The 23897-nt window shown below is 49.7% G+C and overlaps 1 protein-coding gene across 3 annotated transcripts in view; it reads left to right on the top strand.

Moving 5' to 3' along the window:
- PCGF5 (polycomb group ring finger 5) overlaps positions 1 to 23897 on the top strand; it is a 300957-nt gene that overhangs the window by 66234 nt on the left and 210826 nt on the right. For all 3 annotated transcript variants that reach the window (XR_003942125.1, XM_030203049.1, XM_030203048.1), the window contains exon 3: positions 2760 to 2856. Coding sequence is in view for 2 of the 3 variants with exons in the window: in XM_030203049.1 (XP_030058909.1) it covers positions 2760 to 2856 (97 nt within the window). In the remaining variant the exon portion in view is untranslated. The remainder of the gene's footprint in view (positions 1 to 2759; positions 2857 to 23897) is intronic.

Raw genomic sequence — 23897 nt, 5'->3', positions numbered from 1 at the left:
CCTGCCAGAGGGCTCATCTGTGTCTGTGGTGGTTCTCCCTTCTCTGTTGGGATTTCCCAGTCTTGGTCCGCCAGGCAGGATGTGTACTGGGGGTTGTTCCCGCAGATGCTCTCCCATAGAGTTCCGTCTCCCTTTACATTTGGGGGGATGTGGACCCTGGATGCCATCCTTTTGGGTGACTGTCCTTGCCCTGTTGCTGTATGGTCCGCTGCTGCATGTTTTCTCCACCAGGGTGGCAATAGTGACCCCCAGCTGTATGCAGGGGTGGGCCGTTCTGCACTCCGCTGGCATTAGAGGCCAGGCTGCTTCTGGCCTGAGCAGTGGAGCCTCTCTCTTTGTCAGAGGCACACTTTGAGGGGGTCCTGTATGGGGTGGCAGACTTCCTCAGCGGTCCCGCCTTCGGTCAGGTGTGGGGGAGTTGTGTGCCAGAGTCCTTCAGCTCCTCGTGGGTCACCAGGGGGTTCCCGAGCTCCTTCTCTTTACAATTGGGGTGCATGCTGAGGTTCCAAAGTTTTTTTCCTTCTCTCGCAGGAGCATGGGCTCTGGGTCCAGCTGTACCTTTTCAGCGGGGGCTGGATGTGGGGCACCTGTTTCTTTCCTTTTTCCTGTGATAGGCCGGCCGTAGTGGTGCATGGCTCCTCGCTGATGGACATGTGGTCTCGTCGCCACAATCTGACCGCACCGACCTTGGTAGCAGAGGGTCTTGTTTTTGGGTGGTGGTCCACCTTCTTCTGCTGGTTCTGGGCCTTCTTTGGTAGGGTCTGGTTCTCTTGGCAGATTCCTTCCCATTAGTCTTGTGACCTGGCCCTTGGTAGGATATGAGTGGTATATAGCCCTGGCCTTGTGGTTCGTGTGTGTTGCTTTGAACTGTATGTTGTGGGTTCAGCTCGCACCTTTAAGAGCACCGAGTCCATTCCAGCCTTTCCGCGCAGGCTGTGGGCGCTCAACTTCCTCTCCATTGCCCAAGTGTGGCGTACATGTTTGGGGCCTGGAATGCAGTGTAGGGGTTTGGTTCCGTGTTTCTCCTCTTCCTTGGTTTCCATGCGGAAGTAGTTCCATTTTGAAGGGGGTGGGTCTTCGCTGGCTTCTCTTTGGGCGTTGTGTTCAATGTCGTCTTTCTTCCCTGTACTGCGGACTATGCTGCTCTCTTCCTTTGGACCTCTCAGGAAGGCCAATGTAAGGGTCGCACGTTGTAGACAGTGTTTCTGATGTCTCTTGCCTTGGTGCACTGGAGTTCGAAGTGCCAGGCACTACATTGTCGGGACCTCTTCTTCCATTGTCAGGGGCTGGATATCGGTTCTGACCAATACCTCTCTTTTCTGCGCGGGTTGGTTCCAGTGTATCCTCTGAGGGATGGGGTGCATTTCACTTTTCTGGGGCTTCTGGGCATCCGTCAGAATCGTTTCTTTCATTCTGGTGTTCGGTTTGTCTGTTCGGACCCTTTTTGGGGGCGACAGAGTTTGGGTCTTATAGCGTCCTTGGGCCCATTGCCATTTGGTAGGTTACTGTTTTTGGCTTTCTGCGTGTTGGTTGGCATCCTCCTGGGCGGCTCTGCCTCATTGGCCCAGCGGCTATTTGCAGGGCAGCGACATGGTTGTTGCTGCATACATTTGCTGGGCTTTTCTGGTGGATTATTAGGACCCTTCAGAGGGTGGCGTTCAGGACGTCTGTTCTCCAGGCGGTGGCTCCAGGGTCCCACCCTGTTTAGGGGTTGCTTTTGGAAATCCCACTTGTCCTAGAATAGTGGAAATTAACGTAATGAAAGGAGAAATTAGGACTTACTTGATCATTTTCTTTCCATTAGGTGCCCACCTATAGACCTGTTTCTGGGGCATGCATTTCTGACTTGTGCACAGGCTGTCACCATTCTCTCTTAGAGGACTCCGGGAACCTCCCGGGAGTCTGGTTGTTTGGTCCTTTAAAGTTGTAGAGGTTTTTGGTATTATTCCTTCTGCTCGTTTTAGGTAAATACTGGAGAACTGAGCTGGCTGAGTACATGTGGGACAGCTTGGTTCTGAGTTTTCTGTCTCCACCTGCCTGGAATAGTGTGAAGAATTATGGAAAGAAAATTATCAGTAAGTCCCTAATTTCCTCCATGTGTACTTCCTCATGCGCTTCATACGGATAATCATTTATTACAACTTTGAAATTACCAAACTTGCTAATTTTGCATTGACATCTATTCATTACAATAATGAATTTTTGTGAAACATTGACTATTTAGAAATGGAACATTTTCCATCTCGCTTACAGGGTAATTTTATAAGGGGAGCCCCTAGTGTATGCGCCGTTTCAGGCAGCTATTTGAAGTTTGTGTGGCTTGTCCTGGTAAAATACTAGAATAAGTGGCTTAAGTTGTTCATATATTGTAGGCATGGGAATTAAACCTGCTCGAGAACAGGTGTAACTGTTGTGCCTTGATTATTTAAGTGTGTGCATAAATAGCCTGCTTAATCAATGCACATACTTGCAAATTTGCCCTTGTTCTGCCCATAACCCATCCCTGTACATGCCTATGAACAAAGTATGTGCAGTTATATCAATTGGTGAAATTTTGTAAGAGGCCATTTACACACAAGCAAAATTAACTCTATAAAATTATTTTCTTTATGGATATTCATTGTGGTTATTCTGAAACCTAGACTCGTGTCTTTAATTGTTAAGTTGCTTTCTATTCTAGATATTTAGATAATTACATGGCTTTGGAAGTTTGCAGAATTCAATCTATTTAGCTAAACTAAGGGATTTGTTTATTTCAGTTTGTAAGAGTTGCATTGTACAGCACTTTGAAGAAAGTAACGACTGCCCTAAATGTGGAAATCAAGTTCATGAGACAAATCCACTAGAAATGTTAAGGTAAGTCAAAATTTAATAACTTTTTTATTCGTAAGTAATATGCTCATGGCATTGGGCTTTGTACTGTTATAGATTTTAGTGGGCGTAGAACTAAGTTTTTATGAGGTTACAGTCAATGCAAAATAGCATTGGTATGGATTTTAAAGTACTATAGTTGCAAATGTATGCATTGTGTGAAAATTCCCACAGTTGTGCAAAAATTGTGCCTTAAATATTTGACTTGTTGATAAGATGCAGTTCAAATATATTTAGGTGGCATACTTTTATTGCAAGGAATATGGGTTGAAGTCTTAAGGATTGAAAACTTGCTCTTAAAATTTGTCTGTGCTATTCCACCCCGTTTGTGTCTAATATGGAAGAGAATAGAAACAGAATTTCCTTTTTTTCTGAGGATAATCAGTCTTGCTTATTCTCACAAGTCGGTTGACGTTGTCCTATGTTGCCTGTCCAGGAGTCACGGTTGGAATAGCTACTTCCTTGTCATCAAGCAGATGAAGCTATTACATATGGGTTGTTGCCATCAACCAGCAGGGGGAGATAGAGAGCACTCAAATTCACAGTGCCACATGGTCAGCTAGCTCCACTGCCTCTTCAGTATTCTCTATCTCCCCAAGCAGGGTGGTTGCAGCTTGATCAAGCTCCTTAAAAAATCTGCCTGGGGGTGGCTCCTGGCTTGCCAGTTAGCCGGGGTGTTAGAGGCTATAGCAGCTTCACTTTAAAGGCACATAGGTTAGCCCTTTCCCTGCCTTACTTACCCATCCCCCCAGTGGATGTGAGCACATTAGTTTCACTTTTCCCTGCTCTTTTCCCACTCTATACTTGGTGGATGCAGGCACATTGGACCCTGGATGCCATCCTTTTGGCCTTTCCCTTCCTTTCCACTGTTCTGTACCTCCGGAGTTGATTTGATTGCCTCTTTTGCTGTTTCTCTACTTTCCTCACAGCGTTAAAAAAAAAAAACAAAAAAAAAAACCAAGAGGTTTTCTTCAGTTTCTACAGCGGTCCCAGTGAGGTAAGAGTGTTTTCTGACTCCTCCGGGGAGGGCCCGCGCGATCGTTTTTGGCGCGAAGCCGCCAGTTTGAATTTTTCCGGCGATGGCTGCAGAGAGTGTTAAGCGCTGTTCCAAGTGTGGCAAGCGCAGATCAGCAGCGGGGCTCTGTAAAACGTGCTGTTCAGACGCGTAAGAGCCGGCCCGAGCATGGCGAGCGATGATTCTTCCCGCTCGGTGGAGCTGGTAGGCGGGCGCCATTTTGAAAGCACCACATGGCATGACCCCCGTGAGGCGGAAGGTCTGGAGACCGGAGGGGGCCCTCGAATTGAGGCTGGCCAAAGAGCTACTAGCCCCGGACTGGAACCGGGTGCCCAGGGCGAGTTTTTCTCCCCTGACTTGTATTATTGCTTCATAATGCATATATGCTTAAAAGAGCTCAGCCACAGGGGTTTTCTACAGCCCCCCCTTACTGCCCCTCCGGTGGATGCAGGCCTGGGATTGCCCTCTGAGGCATTTTTCCCTGATAGCTGGCCACAAAAGAAGCGCAGAAGGGTAAATTCCCCTTCAGAGAGTGGCGCACCCCCCTTTTTTCCCCCCGTAGTCGGGATGTGGTGACTCTGAGGGGTCTGGCAGGCCCTCGTGGTCAGAGGAACCAGAGGAAGGTGCAGAAGGGCCACTGGATCCAGATGAGCCGTCCTTGGTGAGGATTTTTCACCGCGAGGAGCTGCCAGCGCTTATTTCAGATTGTCTTACAGGTCCTCTCTATTGAAGATCCTGGGAGTGGCGTGGCCTCCTCTGGAAATCCGAGGATGGCAAGTACCAAAAAGCCTGCTCGAGCCTTTCCTTTGCATGACTCCATCCAAGAGCTTATTTCAGCTCAATGGGCTGACCCCGAAGGACCTTTGAAAGTTTCCAGGGCTATGGGGCAATTATACCCTCTGAGTGAGGAGCATTTGGCTCGCTTTGCAATGCCTAAGGTGGATGCCCTAGTCACAGCTGTGGCAAAGAGAACTATCCTCCCGGTTGAAGGAGGTGTTGCCCTGAAGGACATGCAAGACGCATAGACTGGAATCAGCACTTAAACGGTCCTGTGAAATTGCTGGTCTTACTATTCGGGCGTCTGCATGCAGTTGTTATGCTGCTGGAGCCTGCCTGGCATGGTTGCAACAGGCAGTGGAACACGGAGCCCTTATCTGAAGTGGCTCCACGAATGGAGTCTGCCTTGTTATTTTTGACTGACGCCCTTTCTGATATTGTCAGGGCTTCGGCTAAACAGATGGCTGTAGCAGTGGCGGACATGGCCTCTAAGCAAAGGTTGGTGAAGTTGCCCTTTCAAGGCCTTCTCCTGTTGGGTGAAGAGTTGGAGAAAATTGTGAAAGGCCTGGGAGATGCTAAACCCCAGCGCTTACCCGAGGATAGGCCACGGCCTCCCTCCAAGGGTCAGGCGGTTCACTTCTCTTATAGACCTCGCTTCCATGAAGCTAGAAGGTACCGCCCGGGGCATTCTGCTGGGTCCACTTCTCGTGGCCGGTTTTCAGCAGAGGAACTCCTTTCGCTCGGACAAACGTTCTGCAGCAGCAGGCTCAAGACTGGAGTTCAAGGGCGACCCTCTCAATGAGGGTGCGCCGGCCCCCTCCTCGATTCCTGTTATAGGAGGACGTCTTTCCCTCTTTCTCGAGGAGTGGGCCAAGATTACCTCAGATCAGTGGGTCTTGGACCTCATCATAGAAGGATGCCCCGATAAGAGACTTGTTTGTGGAGTCCCGATGCAGTTCTGCTGCCAAACAGGCGGCGGTAGAGGAGACCTTACAAGGCTTGATTCACATTGGGGGCGTTTTCCCCCGGTGCCTCCCGCCGATTTCGGCTGCGGCCGCTACTCCATTTACTTGTGGTGCCGCGAAAAGGTGGGTCTTTTCGCCCTATTCTGGACTTAAAAGAATTAAACAAGTCCCTAAGAGTGCAGCATTTTCACATGGAAACCCTGCGCTCCTTCAGTGCGGCAGTACAGCCAGGAGAGTTTCTCACGTCTCTGGACCTGAAAGAAGCTTAGTTGCACATTCCAATTTGGCCCCCACACCAGAAGTTTCTGCGGTTTGCGGTGATGGGAAAACATTTCCAGTTTCGGGCCTTGCCTTTTGTCCTCGCCACAGCTCCCCGAACCTTTTCCAAGGTAATGGTGGTGGTAGCTGCTTTTCTCAGGCGAGAAGGTATCCGGGTTCACCCATACTTAGACGACTGGCTCATCAGAGCGGACTCCGCAACAGAATGCCATCAAGCTACAGCCAGAGTGGTCTCAGTACTGCAATCTCTGGGCTGGGTCGTCAATGTAGCCAAAAGTCACCTGACCCCCTCACAATCTCTAGAATATTTGGGGGCACGGTTCGTCACAGACTCGGGATATGTATTCATACCCGAGCAAAGGCGGTGCAAGCTTCAGAATCAGGTCCGTCTGCTCCTGAGGATGCCCCGCCCGTGAGCTTGGGACATTTTCCAGCTGTTGGGATCGATGACGACCACCTTGGATTTGGTGTCCTGGGCGAGAGCGCACCTGAGACCTCTGCAGTATTCCCTGCTTCAACGATGGTCTCCAGTATCTCAGGATTATCAATGCAGAATCTCTTGGCTCCCTGCGGCCCGACTCAACATGGAGTGGTGGCTCTCAGACAGCATGCTGCGGCGAGGAATGCCGCTGGCGCTCCCCGATTGGTGCCTAGTGGTGACAGATGCCAGCCTGAAGGGCTGGGGCGCACATTGCAAGGGGAAGCATGCCCAGGGTCTTTGGACACCCGACGAGTCGGAGTGGTCCATCAATCGCCTAGAGTTGAAAGCAGTGTTTCAGGCGCTTTGACCCTGGAAGGATTGGCTGTCAGAGTGATGTCGGACAACACGACAACAGTGGCCTACATAAACCGACAAGGCGGCACTCAGTGCAGAGCGCTGGCCACACAGGCCGAACAGATTTGCCACTGGGCCGCGCTGCATCTACAGTTTCTGTCGGCAGCTCACATTGCAGGTCAGAGCAACGTGGAAGCCGATTATCTAAGCAGGCATCAAATAGATCCAGTGGAATGGGAACTGGCAGACGAAGTATTCCTGCAGATATGTGCCAAATGGGCCAAGCCCGTAATGGATCTTATGGCGACAAGCTCAAATGCCAAAGTCCCGTGCTTTTCAGCAGATGGAGAGATCCTCGCTCAGTCGGGTTGGATGCCTTGGCTCAACCCTGACCTCTGGGCTTCTGGTATGTGTTCCTTCCGTGGCCCTTGATAGGGCGTGTGCTCCTGCGGATTCGGCTTCACCCAAAGAATGGTTTTCATCGCCCCGATTGGCCCAGGGGGCCTGGTATGCGGACCTCCGCAGATGCTAGTGGAGGCTCCCCTTCCTTTACCTCTGGTACCGAACCTGTTGTCGCAGGGACCGTGGACCATGGAGGACGCCTGCCGTTTTGGTCTTACGGCATGGCTATTGAGAGGGCGCAATTGAGAGGCAAAGGCTATTCCAATAATGTTATTTCCACTCTCCTGCAGGCCCGCAAGCGGTCCAGTTCCGTGGCTTATGCCAGGATCTGGCGCCAGTTTGAGGCTTGGTGTGTTTCAAAAGTGATTCACACCCATGCTGCTCCTGTCTCACCGATTCTGGACTTTTGCAGGATGGTGTACAAAAAGACTTGGCCTATAATTCCTTGCATGTTCAAGTGGCAGCATTGGCCTCCCTTCATGGTAAGGTTGCAGGCGTGTCTTTAGCTGCTCATCCAGATGTGGCATGGTTTCTTAGATGGGTGCTTCGGCTCCGTCTTCCCGTGCAGGCACCTTGTCCAGCTTGGAACCTGGGGCTAGTTTTGAAGGCTCTGCAGGGTTCCTCTTTTGAGCCGCTACGGCGAGCTTCAGAGAAAGATTTGACACTAAAGGCCGTTTTTCTGGTGGCCATTACTTTGGCGAGACGGGTGTCAGAACTCCAGGCGCTGTCCTGTCGAGACCCATTTCTGCAGTTTTCCGAGTCGGGGGTCACGGTTCGTACTGTGCCTTCCTTCATGCCTAAGGTGGTTCAGCGTTTCACCTAAACCAGCCTATTTTTTCTACCCTCTTTTGTTAAGGAGGAGTTTCCAGAATCCTTTGGGCAGTTGCACCTGTTTGGATGTGCGCAGGACTCTGTTGCAGTATCTGCGAGTTACTAATTCTTTCAGGACCTCTGATCATTTGTTTGTTTTACTATCAGGTTCTCGCAGAGGGTCTCCACGTCTAAAGCCACTATTGCCCGCTGGCTCAAAGAAGCTATCTTTTCAGCTTATCTGCTTGCCGGCCGCCCTCCGCCTGTAGCCTTAAGGCACATTCTACAAGAGCGATTTCTTCCTCTTGGGCTAAAACTGGAGCACTCTCTCTTCATGAGATTTGCAGTTGCAGCAACATGGGCTTCGAAGCTCTCATTTGCCCGACATTACAGGCTGGATGTGGCTGCTGGAGGGATGCGCGTTTTGGAGCACAAGTGCTAGCGCGTGGTGTGACTTGTTCCCACCCTATATAGGGATGCTTTGATGCATCCCATACGTAATGGCTTCATCTGCTTGATGACAAGGAAGGGAAAATTAGGTTCTTACCTTGGTAATTTTCTTTCCTTTAGTTATAGCAGATGAGCCATGAGCCCTCTCTTTATGATTGTCTGTATGATGTAATCTGTTTCAGGTTTCTGGTTCTTGTGTCCTGAAGTTCTAATCTTCCTTGGGAGAAAGTTGGAAAACAGTCTTCAGGTTCTTGTTCACTTATAGAGGTTGAGTTCATTTCCTCCAGGAGGATGTGTGGTATTCCCTCCATAAATACAAAGAGGAGGACGAGTTTATTCCCTCCAGGAGGATGTGTTCATTCCCTCCTTTTGAGTTCATGCCCTTATTATGGGGCCATCGTTCGCTGTGAGAAAGTTCATGTTATTCCCATTGCGGTTTGTTATACTGCTTTGGAAGCTTCAAATACTGAAGAGGCAGTGGAGCTAGCTGACCATGTGGCACTGTGAAATTTGAGTGCTCTCTATCTCCCCTGCTGGTTGTTGGACACAACCCATACGTAATGGCTTCATCTGCTATGACTAAGGAAAGAAAATTACCAAGGTAGAACCTAATTTTCCCTTTGAGAACCCCGTGACACTGGGAGCAATGAGGCATCGAGTGGGTCTCCACCTGTATCGAGGCCCTCTGCCTATGCAGCCCCCCCCCCCCCCCCCCGGGACCGTCCATTGTTGAACCCGACCCCGAGGTGATGGGAGGATTCAATGATGTCCTCGTCGGCACCGAGGAACATGGGTGACATGTATTGGGCGAAAGCCAAGAAGCACCATCACCAATCTCCCTTGATACATGGTGCGGGGAGTTCCGGAGCGCCGAGGGATTCGGCACCCAAGAAGTGTCGACGCAGGGAGGACTGCTCCCCCTCTATTCAGGAGGTGCCGATGCATGCATCTCCAAGCAGCCAAGATCCTGCTCCTGCACCGGCTCCAGCAATTCTGCAGCCTGCACCTCAACCCACACCACAGTCGTTCCTGATGGTGGCTTTCGAGTGCATCCGGACCTTGCTCCCTGAGCTTCTGGATGGCCTTATGCAGTGATGTGCGTCAGTATTGGGGGTGTTTGCGCCTACCATACTTCCTGCTGTGGCCCTGCCTGGCCCTCAGCCCGCGGTGCGGCCCCCTTGCGGCTCCGGTGTTGACAGCCACCCAGGCCGGCACCCCCTTGACGTTGGTGGAGGAAGCTTTGCTGGAGTTGAGACGGGAGCCGATCTCGCAATGTCTCTCTCGAGGACATGGGTCCTAATCATCAAGGTGGGCCCAGTCTCAGACATCCCTTAGGGAAGTGCTGTCCAACACCGAAGAGGAGCGCTTATGGGAATCCGAAGAGGATCCCAGGTACTTTTCCTCTGATGAGTCCTATGAGTTTCCTTCTGAGCCCTCTCCTCCACCTGAGAGGAGATTGTCTCCACCTGAGAGCTTCTCTTTCACATCTTTTGTAGCAGAAATGGCTGATGCCATTCCATTCCCCATAGAAGTGGATGATCCCAGGGCCAAGATGCTCAAGGTCTTGGACTACACCACCCCTCCTAAGGAGGCAGTAAGGGCTCTTCTCCACGAGGTACTCAAGGCAGTCCTCGTACGAAACTGGGCGTCCCCGCTGTCTGTCCCTGTGGTCCCCAAGAAAATTGGTACTCAGTATAGGATTCATGTTGAACCTGGGTTTGTGAGGTCCCAGTTACCTCATAATTCCATGTTGGTGGACTTAGCTCTCAAGAGAGCAAGTACTAGGAACTATTTCTCTGCTTTCCCAGACAGAGAAACTAGAACCCTGGACTCTTTTGAGAGAAAGATGTATCGGGTCTCTCTGATCATCGCCTATATTCAGTCATACCAGCTCTTCCTAAGCGTGCACTTGCGGAACTCGGTGAAGCAACTGTCAGACTTGGTCAGTGTGCTCCCTTTGGAGCAGGCCGAGCCACAGGAAGGCGTGTTGCAAGTTCTTTGCCAGGGGCACTTCTGATACTTCTGACATGGCATCCAGGATCTCTGCCCATGGTATAGAGAGATGTGCAGACTCTCATGTCTGCATGTCTCTGATCTGGAACATTCTGTTTAGCAGAGTTTGGCGGATACTTCTTGCCGGGGGTAACCTTTTTGGAGAGAAGGTTGAGGTTGCTGACCAGATCAAGAAGAACACAGATACTATGGGGCTCATTTTCAAAGCACTTAGCTTTCCAAAGTTCCATAGAAACCTATAGAACTTTGGAAGGCTAAGTGCTTTGAAAATATGCCTCATTATCTTCTCTCTCTCGCAGGCGTCTTCTGCATCTGCCTCCTCATCCAGGAGATATTTTGGCAAGTGACGGAGTGCTCCCTTTACTATTCTAGGCGTAGGTACATTCCTGCGGCTTACCAGCCTGCTCAGGCTCAGCCCCAGCGCACTCGTTCTCATCAACAGTGTGCGCCTGAGGCCCCTGCTGCTCCCCAGCAAAAGCAAGGAACGAGCTTTTGACTGGCTCCAGCAGTGCATAACCACAGTGTCTGTGCCTGACAACTTGTGGGTCAGGGGGAGGTTTAAAAATTTTTTTTCACCAAAGATGGCCTCTCATAACCTCCGACCGGTGGATTCTTCAAATAATCCAGCGCGGATATGCCCTCAATTTGATTTCCAGACCTCCAAATTGTCCACTGAGAGCCCATTCCCTAAGCTCTCAGCAGAAGGCAGGTACTTGTAGGGGAACTCTCCGCCTTCTAGAGACCCATGCGGTCGAGCCCGTTCCACCAGGAGAAGGGCAGGGATTCTATTCCAGGTACTTCCTTGTGCAGAAAAAGACATGGGGGATTCGTCCCATCCTAGACCTAAGGGTCCTGAACAAATTTCTAGTCCGAGAAAAGTTCAGGATGGTTTCCCTAGGCACTCTTCTTCCCATGATTCAGGAATGCGATTGGCTATACTGTCTGGACTTGAAGGATGCATATACTTACATCCCGATACTTCCAGCCCCCAGGAAGCATCTTCAATTTCGACTGGGAACACATCAATTTCAGTATTGCCTTTTGCTCCTAGGTTCTTTACCAAATGTCTAGCAGTAGACACAGTCACTATGCAGACTGGGAGTCCACGTGTTCCCATATCTCAATGATTGGCTGGTGAAGAGCGCCTCGGAGAACAGTGCTCGGGTGTCCATGTGGATGACTGTTCTGGTGCTAGAACTAGGTTTCGTTATCAACTACCCCAAGTCCCATCTCCACCCTGTTCAACAAATTGGAAGTTCATAGGAGTCCTACTCGACACAAGGACTGTTCAAGCCTACCTCCTGGACACGCGTGCGGACAATCTTGTTTCCCAAGCGTCCAAGGTTCAGGCACCGCAGCAGGTCACAGCTCAGCAGATGTTGAGATTGTTGGGCCACATGGCTTTTATAGTACGTTACACCTATGGCATGTCTGCATACGAGATCTGCTCAATGGACCTTGGCTTCTCAGTGGTATCAAGCCAGGGGGAGTCTAGAAGATTTCATCCAAGTGTTCCTAGAACTTGTACAACGCCCTTCAGTGGTGGACAGTTTTGGTCCAGCTTGACTCTGGGACTTCTATTCCAAATTCCTCAGCCGCAAAAGGTGCTGACCATGGATGCATCTCTCCAGGGATGGGGAGTTCATGTAAATGGGCTTCACGCTCGAGGAGCTTGGTCCTTCCAGGAAACGAATCTTCAGATCAATCTTCTGGAGCTTTGAGCGATCTGGAACGCTCTAAAGACTTTCAGAGATCGGCTGTCTTGTCGGCTGTAGAGCATACCCAACAGTATAAGATAAATACCTTATGTTTAGAATTTAACGTTTATGGAAAAAGACTATATTACAGAATACATTTAATAAGAAAAATTAAAAAAATTAAATGGTAAATTCAGAGGTTTTTCTGGCTTATGAAGAAGCTCGCCAGAAATCCGCATTTCAGTGATTGATGTTAATGGTGGATTCTAGACAGCGAAGCCCTTCACATTGATGAAATCAAAGGTGAAAGCGAAGCATCTGAAGCCTTTTCCTCTGTAATTATAGTGCAGTATTTCTGCACTTGGGAAAGCATAGCTTGCTTTTTGGCTGATTCTAATTCAAACAGAGGATCAGGTTGCAATGTATTACACCAACAAGCAAGGGGGGCACCGGATCTCGCCCTCTGTCAGGAAGCTGTCCAGTTGTTGCATTGGGCTCGCTGGTACGGCATGTTTCGCCAAGCCACTTCCCTGGAAGACGTAAACAACGACCTGGCCAACAGGCTGAGCAGGATAATGCAACCGCATGAGTGGTGGGCATAGCCCACAAGATCTTCCGAGCCTGGGGCACCCCCTCAGTGAATCTTTTTGCCACTCAGATCAACCACATGTTCCTCAGTTCTGTTCCAGTCTTCAGGCCCACGATAGACTAGCATCAGATGCTTTCCTCTTCAGTTGGGAGACAGGTCCTCCTGTATGCTTATCCTCTGATACATCTAGTGGGAAAAAACTTTGGAAAAACTTTGACACTCCCTCTTTTGATGTCAAGTCTTCCTCCGTCTCTGGCTGGTGAGCCCTGCTCCGTCTCTGGCTGGCGAGCGTTTTCCTTCGCCAATTTTGGTTGATGAGCCTGGCTCCTTCTCCGAAGGTCGAGTCTTATTCCTTCTCTGGGCACCGGGCCTTGTTCCACCTTGGGATGTCAAGCCCTCGCTGGTCTCCGGTGGTGGTGGTTTTTTTTTTTTTTTTTAATTCTCTGCTGTTGGTACCGAGTCCTTTGTTGGGATAGTCCTTAGGTTGCACCTCTGGTTTAGAGTCTGATGCCATCACAGGAGTTCATGTAGCCGCTCCTCTCCCTCTTTCTGCCAGAGTACCTTCCCTGGGAGCCATGCGCAGCTTTCTTGCTGCGGTTGTCCTTGACCCACTCGGGGCTTCCTCTACAAGCTTTAGGAAACCTTCTTTCCTGGACTTGTGGCATCCCTTGGTTTCAGTTCTCCTCGGAGTTGCCTTTGGAGTTGGTGGGTACTTTGTTCCTGGAAGTAGGCTTTCTTTTCTTCTCTCTGGTCTTGGAGCATAGGTTCCTTCTGTCTGTAGACCACCCTTCTGCCTGAAACTGTGGGGTCGGAGTTGCGGCTTCCCTCATGACAGAGCTCAGTCTCTGGTAGTGGCTGTCGAACTTTAGCTTCCTTCCTGTTCTTCTGTCTCAGAAGAAAGGTTCGCCTCAGGGTTCCCTGAACGTTCGGACTGTGTACACTGCTGGGTAGTGGTTCGGTTCCCTTCTTTGGAGGACATTTGGCTCACATTGGTTATTCCTCCACCTGTGATGGTAGGGTGTAGTTCTCTTTGACCACCGGTTAGGGTCCGGTCCATGCTTGGAGTGTGTGTCCCCCCCCCCCCCCCCCCCCCCCCCCCGTCTTTTACGGGATCTTTGGACGTCTCAGTTTGATACAGCCCTATTCTGGGATGCTGCTTGCTGTCTTCTTGCCATGGATGTTTTTTTTTTCTGTGGTTCCTTTGGAGCATTGTTTTGTTCTGGTCCCCCCCCTATTGCTGTGACTGCTTTGCTCCATCCCATTGGTCTGAGCTGGTCTGGTATTGATGACAAGCAAGGAAAAATGTATGTTATTACCAGATTAATTTTCTTTCCTTTAAACATACCAGACCAGTCCAGACACCCTCCCTTCTGTTTTTTTCTTTTAGATTCCTACCTTGTGCTGCTGGGTCTTACCGTCAATTCATCTGTGCTGGAGTGGTTCTGGGCACCATTTCCTTATTGCTCTTTATGCCACTTAAACTTATGCCAGCCCTTTACGGCTCTTAATTGTGTTCATAGACGAGCCATGTCTCCTGCTTCCAGGCTGTGTCTGCACGACAGACACGAAAACAAAGTGCTTTTCACCTTGTTTCTCATTGGGTGGTATGTGGCTCTGAATCGCATAAGAACACCGGAATAAATGCTGCCTGCAAGTTTGTCTATTCTGATGGAATCTGTTTTCTTCTTTGTAACACTTAAGGGCACCATTGCTTGGCTATTTGAAATATTAAGGATTCCAGGCTGTATGATACTCTTAAGGGGCAAAGTACTTGGAACTATTTTCTCTTTCTCCTTCTGCTCATGGATGGACATAACCCATTTGTCTGGACTGGTCTGGTATAATTAAAGGAAAGAAAATTTATCAGGTAAGAGCATAATTTTTCCATTTGAAGAATCTAGCGGGTTGTAGGATCCGAGGCAACATGGCTTTACCAAAGGAAAATCCTACCAAACTCATCTGATTTCTTTGACTGGATGACCAAAGAACTGGATAAAGGACATGCGATAGATGTAATATACTTGGATTTCACAGAAGACTCCTGAATAAGCTGAGAGGGCTGAACATAGGACTCAAAGTGGTGAACTGGACTGGAAACTGGTTGACCGACTGGTGATAGAGGATAGTGGTAAATGGAATCCACTCAGAGGAAAGGAAGGTGAGTAGTGGAGTGCCACAGGGGTTGGTATTGGAGCCGATTCTGTTTAATATATTTATGAGATATAATTGCTAAAGGGCTAGAAGAAAAAGTTTGCCTTTTTGTGGATGACATGAAGATAGCCAGGATACCCCAGAGGGAGTAGAAGAGAGGAGATCTCCAAAAATTAGAAGCATGGTCAAAGGTCTGGCAGTTAAAACTTCAATTCCAGAGTGATGCACTTGGGGTTCAGAAACCCAAAGGAGATGTACTAGACAGGAGGAGAGAGATTGATAAGCAAAGTTCAGGAGAGGGACCTTGGGGTGATTGTTTCATCACCCTGAGATCCTCAGACACTATGTGACAAGGCTTTGGCCAGAGCAAGAAGGATGCTAGACTGCATAGAAAGGGGTAGAACCAGTGGGAGATATTGATGCCCCTTTACAAGTTGTTGGTGAGTATTTGTGTTCAGTTTTGGAGGCTGTATCTTGCTAAGGGCGTAAAAAAGACTTGAAGTGGTTCAGAGCAAAGTGACAAAAATGATGTGGGGTTTGCATCACAAGACATATGAGGAGAGGCTTAAGGACCTGAACATGTATACCATGGAGGAAAGAAGAGACAGGGGTGATATGATACAGATATTCAAGTATTTGAATGGTATAAATCTACAAGCAAACCATTTCCAGTGATGGCAAGATGGAAGAACTAGAAGACATGAATTGAGGTTGTAGGGAGGCTGACTTAGGAATAGTATCATGAAGTACTTTTTCACAGAGAGGGTGGTAGATGCCTGGAATGCCCTCCCACGGGAGGCGGTAGAGAATAATTTGGTAATGGAATTCAAAAATGTGTGGGATAAACACAAAGGAATCATGTATAGAAAGCATGGAACCAAACAAGCTTAGCAGTGATTAGATGGCAAAGCCTGTGCTGGGCAGACTTCTACAGTTTGTGCCCTGAAAATGACAAGGACATGTGTAGTACACATCATACTTTGTGCAATGAGTTATCTTGTTGGGCAGACTGGCTGGACTGTACAGGTCTTTATCTGCCGTCATCTACTATGTTACTATGACTATCCTAGCAGGATAGGGAAGGTAAAATTTATTCCTACCTGTTAATTTCTTTCCTTGAGTCCTCACCCTGGAAGACTACAGCGTCATGACTAAATTTGGGATCTGCCTGCTGTATTTCCATGTATTTTTTTTGATTATAGTAATTGCACTTGTGGTTGGTTGATATGTGCTGTAGTGATTCCTTTTTGGGATGCAAACTGAGTTTGGTACATACCTTGTTCTGCTTTGGCATTGGCATATTGGAGCATTCCAGACTGCATCAGTCATTATACTAGTGATGTCAATTGTGGAATTATTTCTACCACCAGTTGGTAGGGGTTTCAAACCAGTGGTCTGGACTGGTCTAGCAAGATGCAAAGAAATGAAATTAACAGGAATGAATACATTCCACAATTGATTCCTTTACTCTTTTTAAAGAAATTAAACATTTTTACACTATTTGGATTTCTGCCAGGTACTTGTGACTTGGCTTGGCCACTGTTTGGAACACAGGATATTGGGCTAGATGGACCATTAGTCTGACCCAGTATGGCTACTGTTATGTTCTTGTATGTTTGTGCCAGTCTCCTGTTGTCAGTGTCAAGAGTTTAAATATATACAGCAAGAGAATAATCCCTTGATTTGTCTATTTGGCAAATTGTAACTAAGTACAAAGATAAATTTGTTCAGTGACATATGCCAGGGTTGTATCTCATTTAAACATTAGCTTAAGTAAATTGCTGAAGGCACACCTCATTGTAATTAACATTCTATTTAATTACATCCCAGGGAACTATATGCCAAAAAATGTAAAATTATGCAAATGTAATTGCTATAATTTTTTTATACAAAATATTAGAACAGTATTTCAGTATCCATAGAAACATGGACAGGTGTTAGTGCATTACATCTGTGTAAGAAGGATTATATCATTTCAAATGAGCAAATAATGCTTCTTTGAGCAAACACGTCAGGCCACTAATACTGTAATCTTTCCATATGTGCACGACAGACACATATTCACATGTGGCTTTCTTGAAAATTTTGCTTCCAGCGTGGTCCCTCAACGCTATCAACTTAGGACAAGAGCTAAGTTAACCATATTTGATTGGTAAAACAGCTGTTCCTCTTTACTTGTTCCACCCCATTCATGGTTGTGTAGACTTCATATCCTCCATAGTTTGTTGGTGTTTTGTACTCAAAATATCCTCTTTAAAATCGGTCCCTTTTGATAGCTCTATGGGCCACTGAAAAATATGAGATTCCTTGTCATCAAGCAGATGAATCCATTACGAGTGGGTTGTGTCCATCAACCAGCAGGGGGAGATAGAGAGCACTGAAAACCCATAGTGCCTCATGGCCAGCTAGCTCCATCTGCCTCTTCAGTATTCTCTTATCTCCCCAGCAGGGTGGTTGCAGCTTGTTCAAGCTCCTTCAGAAAATCTACCTGGGGTGGCTCCTGTGCTTTTGCCAGTTGCAGCAGGGGTGTTGTGGCTGATGGTGCCCACTTTAAAGGCAAATAGGTTAGCCCTTTCCCTGCCTTACCCGGCCTCCGATGTGGAAGTAGACAAATAGGCAAGCCCTGTCCCTGTCTTTGCCCACGCTGTGGATGCAGGCACATAGGTTCGCTCTTTCCCTGCCTTTCCTACGCTACTGATCCTCCAGAGTTGGAAATTTGCCTCTTTCGCTGTTGCCTCAAACTTTCCTCACAGCATTAAAAAAAAAAAAGTCGCGTCGCACTTTGGCGCTGCGATCCCAGAAAAGAGGTTTTCTTCTGATTGTGCAGCGTGACCGGAGCTCGGAGACTCAGTCTGGTGAGGTAAGAGCATTTTGTAGCTCCTCCGGGGAGGTCCCGCGTTTGGGACGATTTTGGCGCAAATCCGCCATTTTGAATTTCCACCGCTTTTGGCGATGGCTGCTGAGAAAGTTAAGCGCTGTTCCATTTGTGGCAAGCGCAAATCTGCAGCGGGGCTCTGTAAGGCGTGCTTTTCAGACGGTAGAGCTGGCCCGAGCATGGCGAGCGATGTTCCTTCCCGCGCCATGGAGCTGGCAGCAGGCGCCATTTTGGAACAGCATGACACGACCCCCGCTGAGGCGGAGGGGTTTGAGCCTGGAGGGGCGCCTCGTGTGGAGTCTGATAAAAGAGCTGTTTCCCCCGGACTGGAACCGGGAGGCCAGGGTGAGCCATTTTCCCCTGAATTTGTTTTATTGCTGCATAATGCATACCTGTTAAAAAGAGCTCTTCCGCAGGGGTCCCCTGCGGCCCTGCTTTCTGTATCCCCTCCAGTGGAGGTTGGCCTTGGATTACCATCAGGCGCGTTTTCCCCTGACAGATGGCCGCAAGACAAGCGCAGAAGGGTGGATTCCCCTTCAGAGAGTGGCACACCCCCCCCCCCCCCCCTGTTGTCTGGATGTGAGGACTCTGAGGGGTCTGGCAGGCCTTCGTGGTCTGGAGAGCCAGAAGAAGGTGCAGGATTGCCACCGGATCCAGATGATCCTTCTGCGGTGAGGATTTTCCACCGCGATGAGCTGCCAGCGCTTATTACTGATGCCGTGCAGGTCCTCTCTATAGAAGACCCTGGAAGTACTGAGACCTCCGGTAATCCGAGGACGGCAAGTACTAAGAAGCCTGCTTGAGCCTTTCCTTTGCATGACTCCATCCAAGAGCTTATCACGGCTCAATGGGCTGACCCCGAGGGGCCTTTGAAAGTCGTCAGGGCTATGGGACAATTATACCCTCTAAGTGAGCAGCATTTGGTGCGCCTAGCAGTGCCTAAAGTGGATGCCCTGGTCACGGCTGTGACAAAGAAAAGTACCCTCCCAGTGGAAGGAGGAGTTGCCCTGAAGGACATGCAGGACCGTCGCCTGCAGGCAGCTATGAAACGGTCCTTTGAAATTTCAGGTCTATCCTTACGGGCGTCTGCATGCAGCTGCTATGCTGCCCGAGCCTGCCTCGCTTGGTTACAACAGGCAGTGAAACAGCCCGGAGATGGAGCGGAGCTCCTTTCGGAGGTGGCCCCGCTGATGGAGTCGGCCTTGTCATTTTTGGATGACATAGTAACAGTAGATGACGGCAGAAAAAGACCTGCACGGTCCACCCAGTCTGCCCAACAAGATAAACTCACATGTGCCATTTTTGTGTATACCTTACCTTGATTTGTACCTGTCTTTTTCAGGGAACAGACCGTAAAAGTCTGCCCAGCACTATCCCCACCTTCCAACCACCAGCCCTTTATGATCTGGTCAGAGCTTTGGCTAAACAGATGGCTGTAGCGGTGGCGGCTTGCCGTCTTCTGTGGCTACGGCATTGGGCAGCTGACATGGCCTCTAAGCAAAGGTTGGTGAAGTTGCCCTTTCAAGGCCTTCTCCTGTTTGGTGAGGAGTTGGAGAAAATTGTGAAAGGACTGGGGGATGCCAAACCCCAGCGCTTACCCGAGGATAGGCCGTAGCCGCCTTCCAAGGGTCAGGCGGTTCCCTCCTCTTACAGTCCTCGCTTCCGTGAAGCTAGAAGGTACCGCCCGGGGCATTCTGCTGGGTTCACTTCGCGTGCCCGTTTTCAGCAGAGGAACTCCTTTCGCTCGGACAAACGTTCCAGGGGCGGTTTCTCCCGTGCCTCCCGCCGAATGCGGCTCTGGCCGTTACTCCATTTACTTCGTGGTGCCGCGAAAAGGAGGGTCTTTTCGGCCTATCCTAGACTTAAAAGAAGTCAACAAGTCTCTGAACGTACGGCATTTTCACATGGAAACCCTGCGCTCCGTCATAGCGGCGGTACAGCCAGGAGAGTTTCTCACATCTCTGGACCTGAAAGAAGCTTTCTTGCACGTACCAATTTGGCCCCGCACCAGAGGTTTCTGCGTTTTGCGGTGATGGAAAAACATTTCCAGTTTTGGGCCTTGCCTTTTGGCCTCGCCACAGCTTCCCATACCTTTTCCAAGGTAATGGTGGTAGTAGCTGCTTTTCTCAGGCGAGAGGGTATCCGGGTTCACCCGTACCTAGACTGGCTCATCAGAGCAGTCTCTGTAAAAGAGAGTCATCAGGTTACAGCCAGAGTGGTTTCAGTACTGCAATCTCTGGGCTGGATCGTCAACATAGCTAAAAGTCACCTGACCCCCTCTCAATCTCTAGAATATTTGGGGGTCCGGTTCGACACCGCCTTGGGGATGGTCTTCCTACCCGAGCAAAGGCGGTGCAAACTTCAGAACCAGGTCCGTCTGCTCCTGAGGATGCCTCGCTTGCGAGCTTGGGACATAGTCCAGCTGTTGGGGTCGATGACGGCCACTTTGGAAGTGGTGCCTTGGGCGAGAGCGCACCTGAGACCTCTGCAGTGTTCCCTGCTTCAACGATAGTCTCCAATATCTCAGGATTATCAGTGCAGACTCACGTGGCTCCCTGTGGCCCGGCTCAGTATGGAGTGGTGGCTCTCAGTATGCTGTGGCGAGGAATGCCGCTAGCGCTCTCCGATTGGTGCCTAGTGGTAACAGATGCCAGCCTGAAGGGCTGGGGTGCACATTGCCGGGGAAGGCATGCCCAGGGTCTTTAGACACCCGAGTAGTCGGAGTGGTCCATCAATCTGTTGGAGTTGAAAGCGATTTTCCAGGTGCTTCTGGCCTTTCAATTGACCCTGGAAGGATTGGCTGTCAGAGTTCTGTCGGACAAAACGACAGCAGTGGCCTACATAAATCGCCAAGGAGGCACTCAGTGCAGAGCACTAGCAGCGCAGGCCGTGCAGATTTGCCACTGGGCCGAGCTTCATCTGCAGTTTCTGTCAGCAGCTCATATTGCAGGTCAGAGCAACGTGCAAGCTGATTATCTGAGCAGGAATCAGATCGACCCAGCGAAGTGGGAACTTGCAGACGAAGTATTCCTGCAGATATGTGCCAAATGGGGAAAGCCCGTAATGGATCTTATGGCGTCAAGCACAAATGCCAAAGTCCCGTGCTTCTACAGCAGATGGAGAGATCCTCGTTCGGCGGGGTTGGATGCCTTGGCTCAACCCTTGCCTCCGGGCCTCCTGTTTGTGTTCCCTCCGTGGCCCTTGATAGGGCGAGTACGCCTGTGGATTCGGCTCCACCAAGGCGAGGTGGTTCTCACTGCCCCGGATTGGCCCAGGAGGCCGTGGTATGCGGACCTCCGACGGATGCTGGTAGAGGATCCCCTGCCGTTACCTCTGGTACCGAACCTGTTGTCACAGGGCCCGGCGACCATGGAGGACGCCTGCCGCTTTGGTCTTAAGACATAGCTATTGAGAGGGCGCAATTGAGAGACAAGGGATATTCCAGTAAAGTCATTTCCACTCTCCTACAGGCCCGCAAGCGTTCCATTTCTATGGCTTATGCCAGGATTTGGCGCCAATTTGAGGCTTGGTGTGCTTCTAAAGTGATCACACCCATGCGGGCTTCTGTCTCGCTGATACTTGACTTTTTGCAGGATGGTTTACAAAAAGACTTGGCCTATAATTCCCTGCATGTTCAAGTGGCAGCCTTAGCATGTTTTCGAGGGAAGGTCGCTGGCCTCTCTCTGGCTGCTTGCCCGGATGTGACACGGTTTCTTAGAGGGGTGCTTCGGCTCCGTCCTCCCGTGCTGGCTCCGTGGCCGGCCTGGAACCTGGGGTTAGTTTTAAAGGCCCATCAGTGTTTGCCCTTCGAGCTGCTTAGACGAGCTTCAGAGAAGGATGTGACCTTAAAGACGGTCTTTTTGGTGGCCGTGACATCAGCGAGACTGGTATCTGAGCTCCAGGCGCTGTCCTGTCGAGACCCATTTCTGCAATTCTCAGAGTCCAGAGTAATGGTACATACGGTGCCTTCCTTCATGCCTAAGGTGGTTTCAGCGTTTCACCTAAACCAGCCTATTTTCCTGCCCTCCTTTTCTAAAGAGGAGTTTCCAGAAGCCTATGGGCAGTTGCACCTTCTGGATGTGCGAAGGGCTCTGTTGCAGTATCTGCGCATGTCAAATGCCTTCAGGACCTCTGACCATCTTTTTGTTCTTTTGTCAGGTCCGCGCAGAGGGTCTCCAGCGTCTAAGGTCACTATAGCCCGTTGGCTCAAAGAAGCTATCTTTTCAGCATATCTGCTATCTGGCTGGCCTCCGCCTGAAGCCTTTAAGGCACATTCCACAAGAGTGATTTCCTCCTCTTGGGCTGAAACTCGAGCACTCTCTCTTCAAGAGATATGTAGTGCAGCTACTTGGGCTTCTAATCTCTCGTTTGCCCGACATTACAGGCTGGATGTGACTGCCAGGAGAGACGTGCATTTTGCAGCACAAGTGCTGGCGCGTGGTGTGGCTTGTTCCCACCCTGTCTAGGGATTGCTTTGATACATCTCACTCGTAATGGATTCATCTGCTTGATGACAAGGAAGAGAAAATTAGGTTCTTACCTTGGTAATTTTCTTTCCTTTAGTCATAGCAGATGAATCCATGAGCCCTCCCTCATTGGTTCATTATGTGATTTATGTTACTTTTATGTTCAGTTTTTCCTGTAGATATGTTCCCTCGTTGGGAGAATTCTTCAGGATTTCTGTTCAGTTACAGGAGGATGAGTTCATTCCCTCCTTTGAATTATAGCTCCAGTTTTGGGGCATTCATCTGCTGTGAGGAAAGTTCATGTTATTATGCTTTGCGGTGTAACACTGCTTTGGAAGCTTCAAATATTGAAGAGGCAGATGGAGCTAGCTGGCCATGAGGCACTATGGTTTTTCAGTGCTCTCTATCTCCCCTGCTGGTTGATGGACACAACCCACTCATAATGGATTCATCTGCTATGACTAAAGGAAAGAAAATTACCAAGGTAAGAACCTAATTTTCCCATCCTTTGCTGAGGTGACAGTCTTTTTGAGGATAAAGTTGTGTAGGTTGTCAACCTCATAAAGAAACAGACTGATACTATGAAGTCCATGTCTCGGCCACCCCTTTCTGCAGCCTCCACTTTTCAGAGGTTCCCGGGTGCCAGTCAGAAAAGTCCCTGTTACTTTCAAGGGTGAAGAGACACTTCCTCGACTTGCTCTTCCCAGCTGGCTCCCCAGTCAAAGCAGGTGCTGAGTTTTTGACTTGCTCCAGCAGAGCATAGCCAACATAAAAGTACTTATTCCTAACATCCTGCTGCCTCCAACTTTCCTCACAGCGTTAAAAAAAAAAAAACAAAAAAAAAAAGAGTGCACTTTTATTGCGTGGCTGTTCTGAGGCTTTTTCCAGTGTTTCTGGTTCTGTGCAGCTTGACCGGAGCTCGTTGACTCGGTCCTCTGAGGTGAGAGTGGTGCCCAACTCCTCTGGGGAGGTCCCGCGGAGGCCGTTCCGATCGGAGTAAGTTTTGGCGTGAAGCCGCCATTTTATTGCTATATTCCCATCCTTTCAGACGATGGCTGCTGAAGGTGTTAAGCGCTGCTCCCGTTGTGGTAAACGCAGATTAGCAGCGGAGCTGTGTAAAAGGTGCTCCTTAGACGCTCACGCTAGTATGAGCATGGTGAGCGATGCTTCTTCCCACTCGATGGAGCTGGCAGCGGGTGCCGCATGTCTCGACCCTTGCGGTTGCGGAGGAGTCTGAGTTTCTGGGGAAGCCTCGTTTAGAGGCTGCCAGAGGAGCTCCTACATGTGTTTCTCCTAATTCGGAGGCGGAGGGCCAGGGTGAGTTTTTCTCCCCTGAGTTTGTGCTTTTAATGCATAAGGCTTTCATGCTGAAAAGAACTCTGCCGCAGGTGTCTGACACTGCGTTGCATCCTGGCTTCCCTCCGGGTGTTGATGTCCTGGGGATGACTTCAGAGGTCATTTCCTCCCCCGAGCGTTGGAAACACGCTAAACATAGACTGATAAATTCCCCGTCTGAAAGTGGCGCATATCCTTCCCCCCCCCCCCCCCCCCCCCCCCCCCCCCCATGGTCGGGCTGTGGAGAGTCTGAGGGATCTGGCAGGTCCTCAGGGACAGATGATCCAGAGGAGGGTGCCTGTTTGCCACTGGATTTGGATGATCCCAATGCGGTCCGGATTTTCCACCGTGACGAGCTGCCAACTCTCATTACTGACGCCTTGCAGGCACTCTAGATTGATGATCCTGCTGAAGGCGAGGCCTCCTC

Source organism: Microcaecilia unicolor, chromosome 5 (assembly GCF_901765095.1).
Source record: "Microcaecilia unicolor chromosome 5, aMicUni1.1, whole genome shotgun sequence".
Lineage (NCBI taxonomy): Eukaryota > Metazoa > Chordata > Amphibia > Gymnophiona > Siphonopidae > Microcaecilia > Microcaecilia unicolor.
Note: the sequence above shows the minus strand (reverse complement) of the source record. Positions and strands in the feature narration are given on the sequence as shown.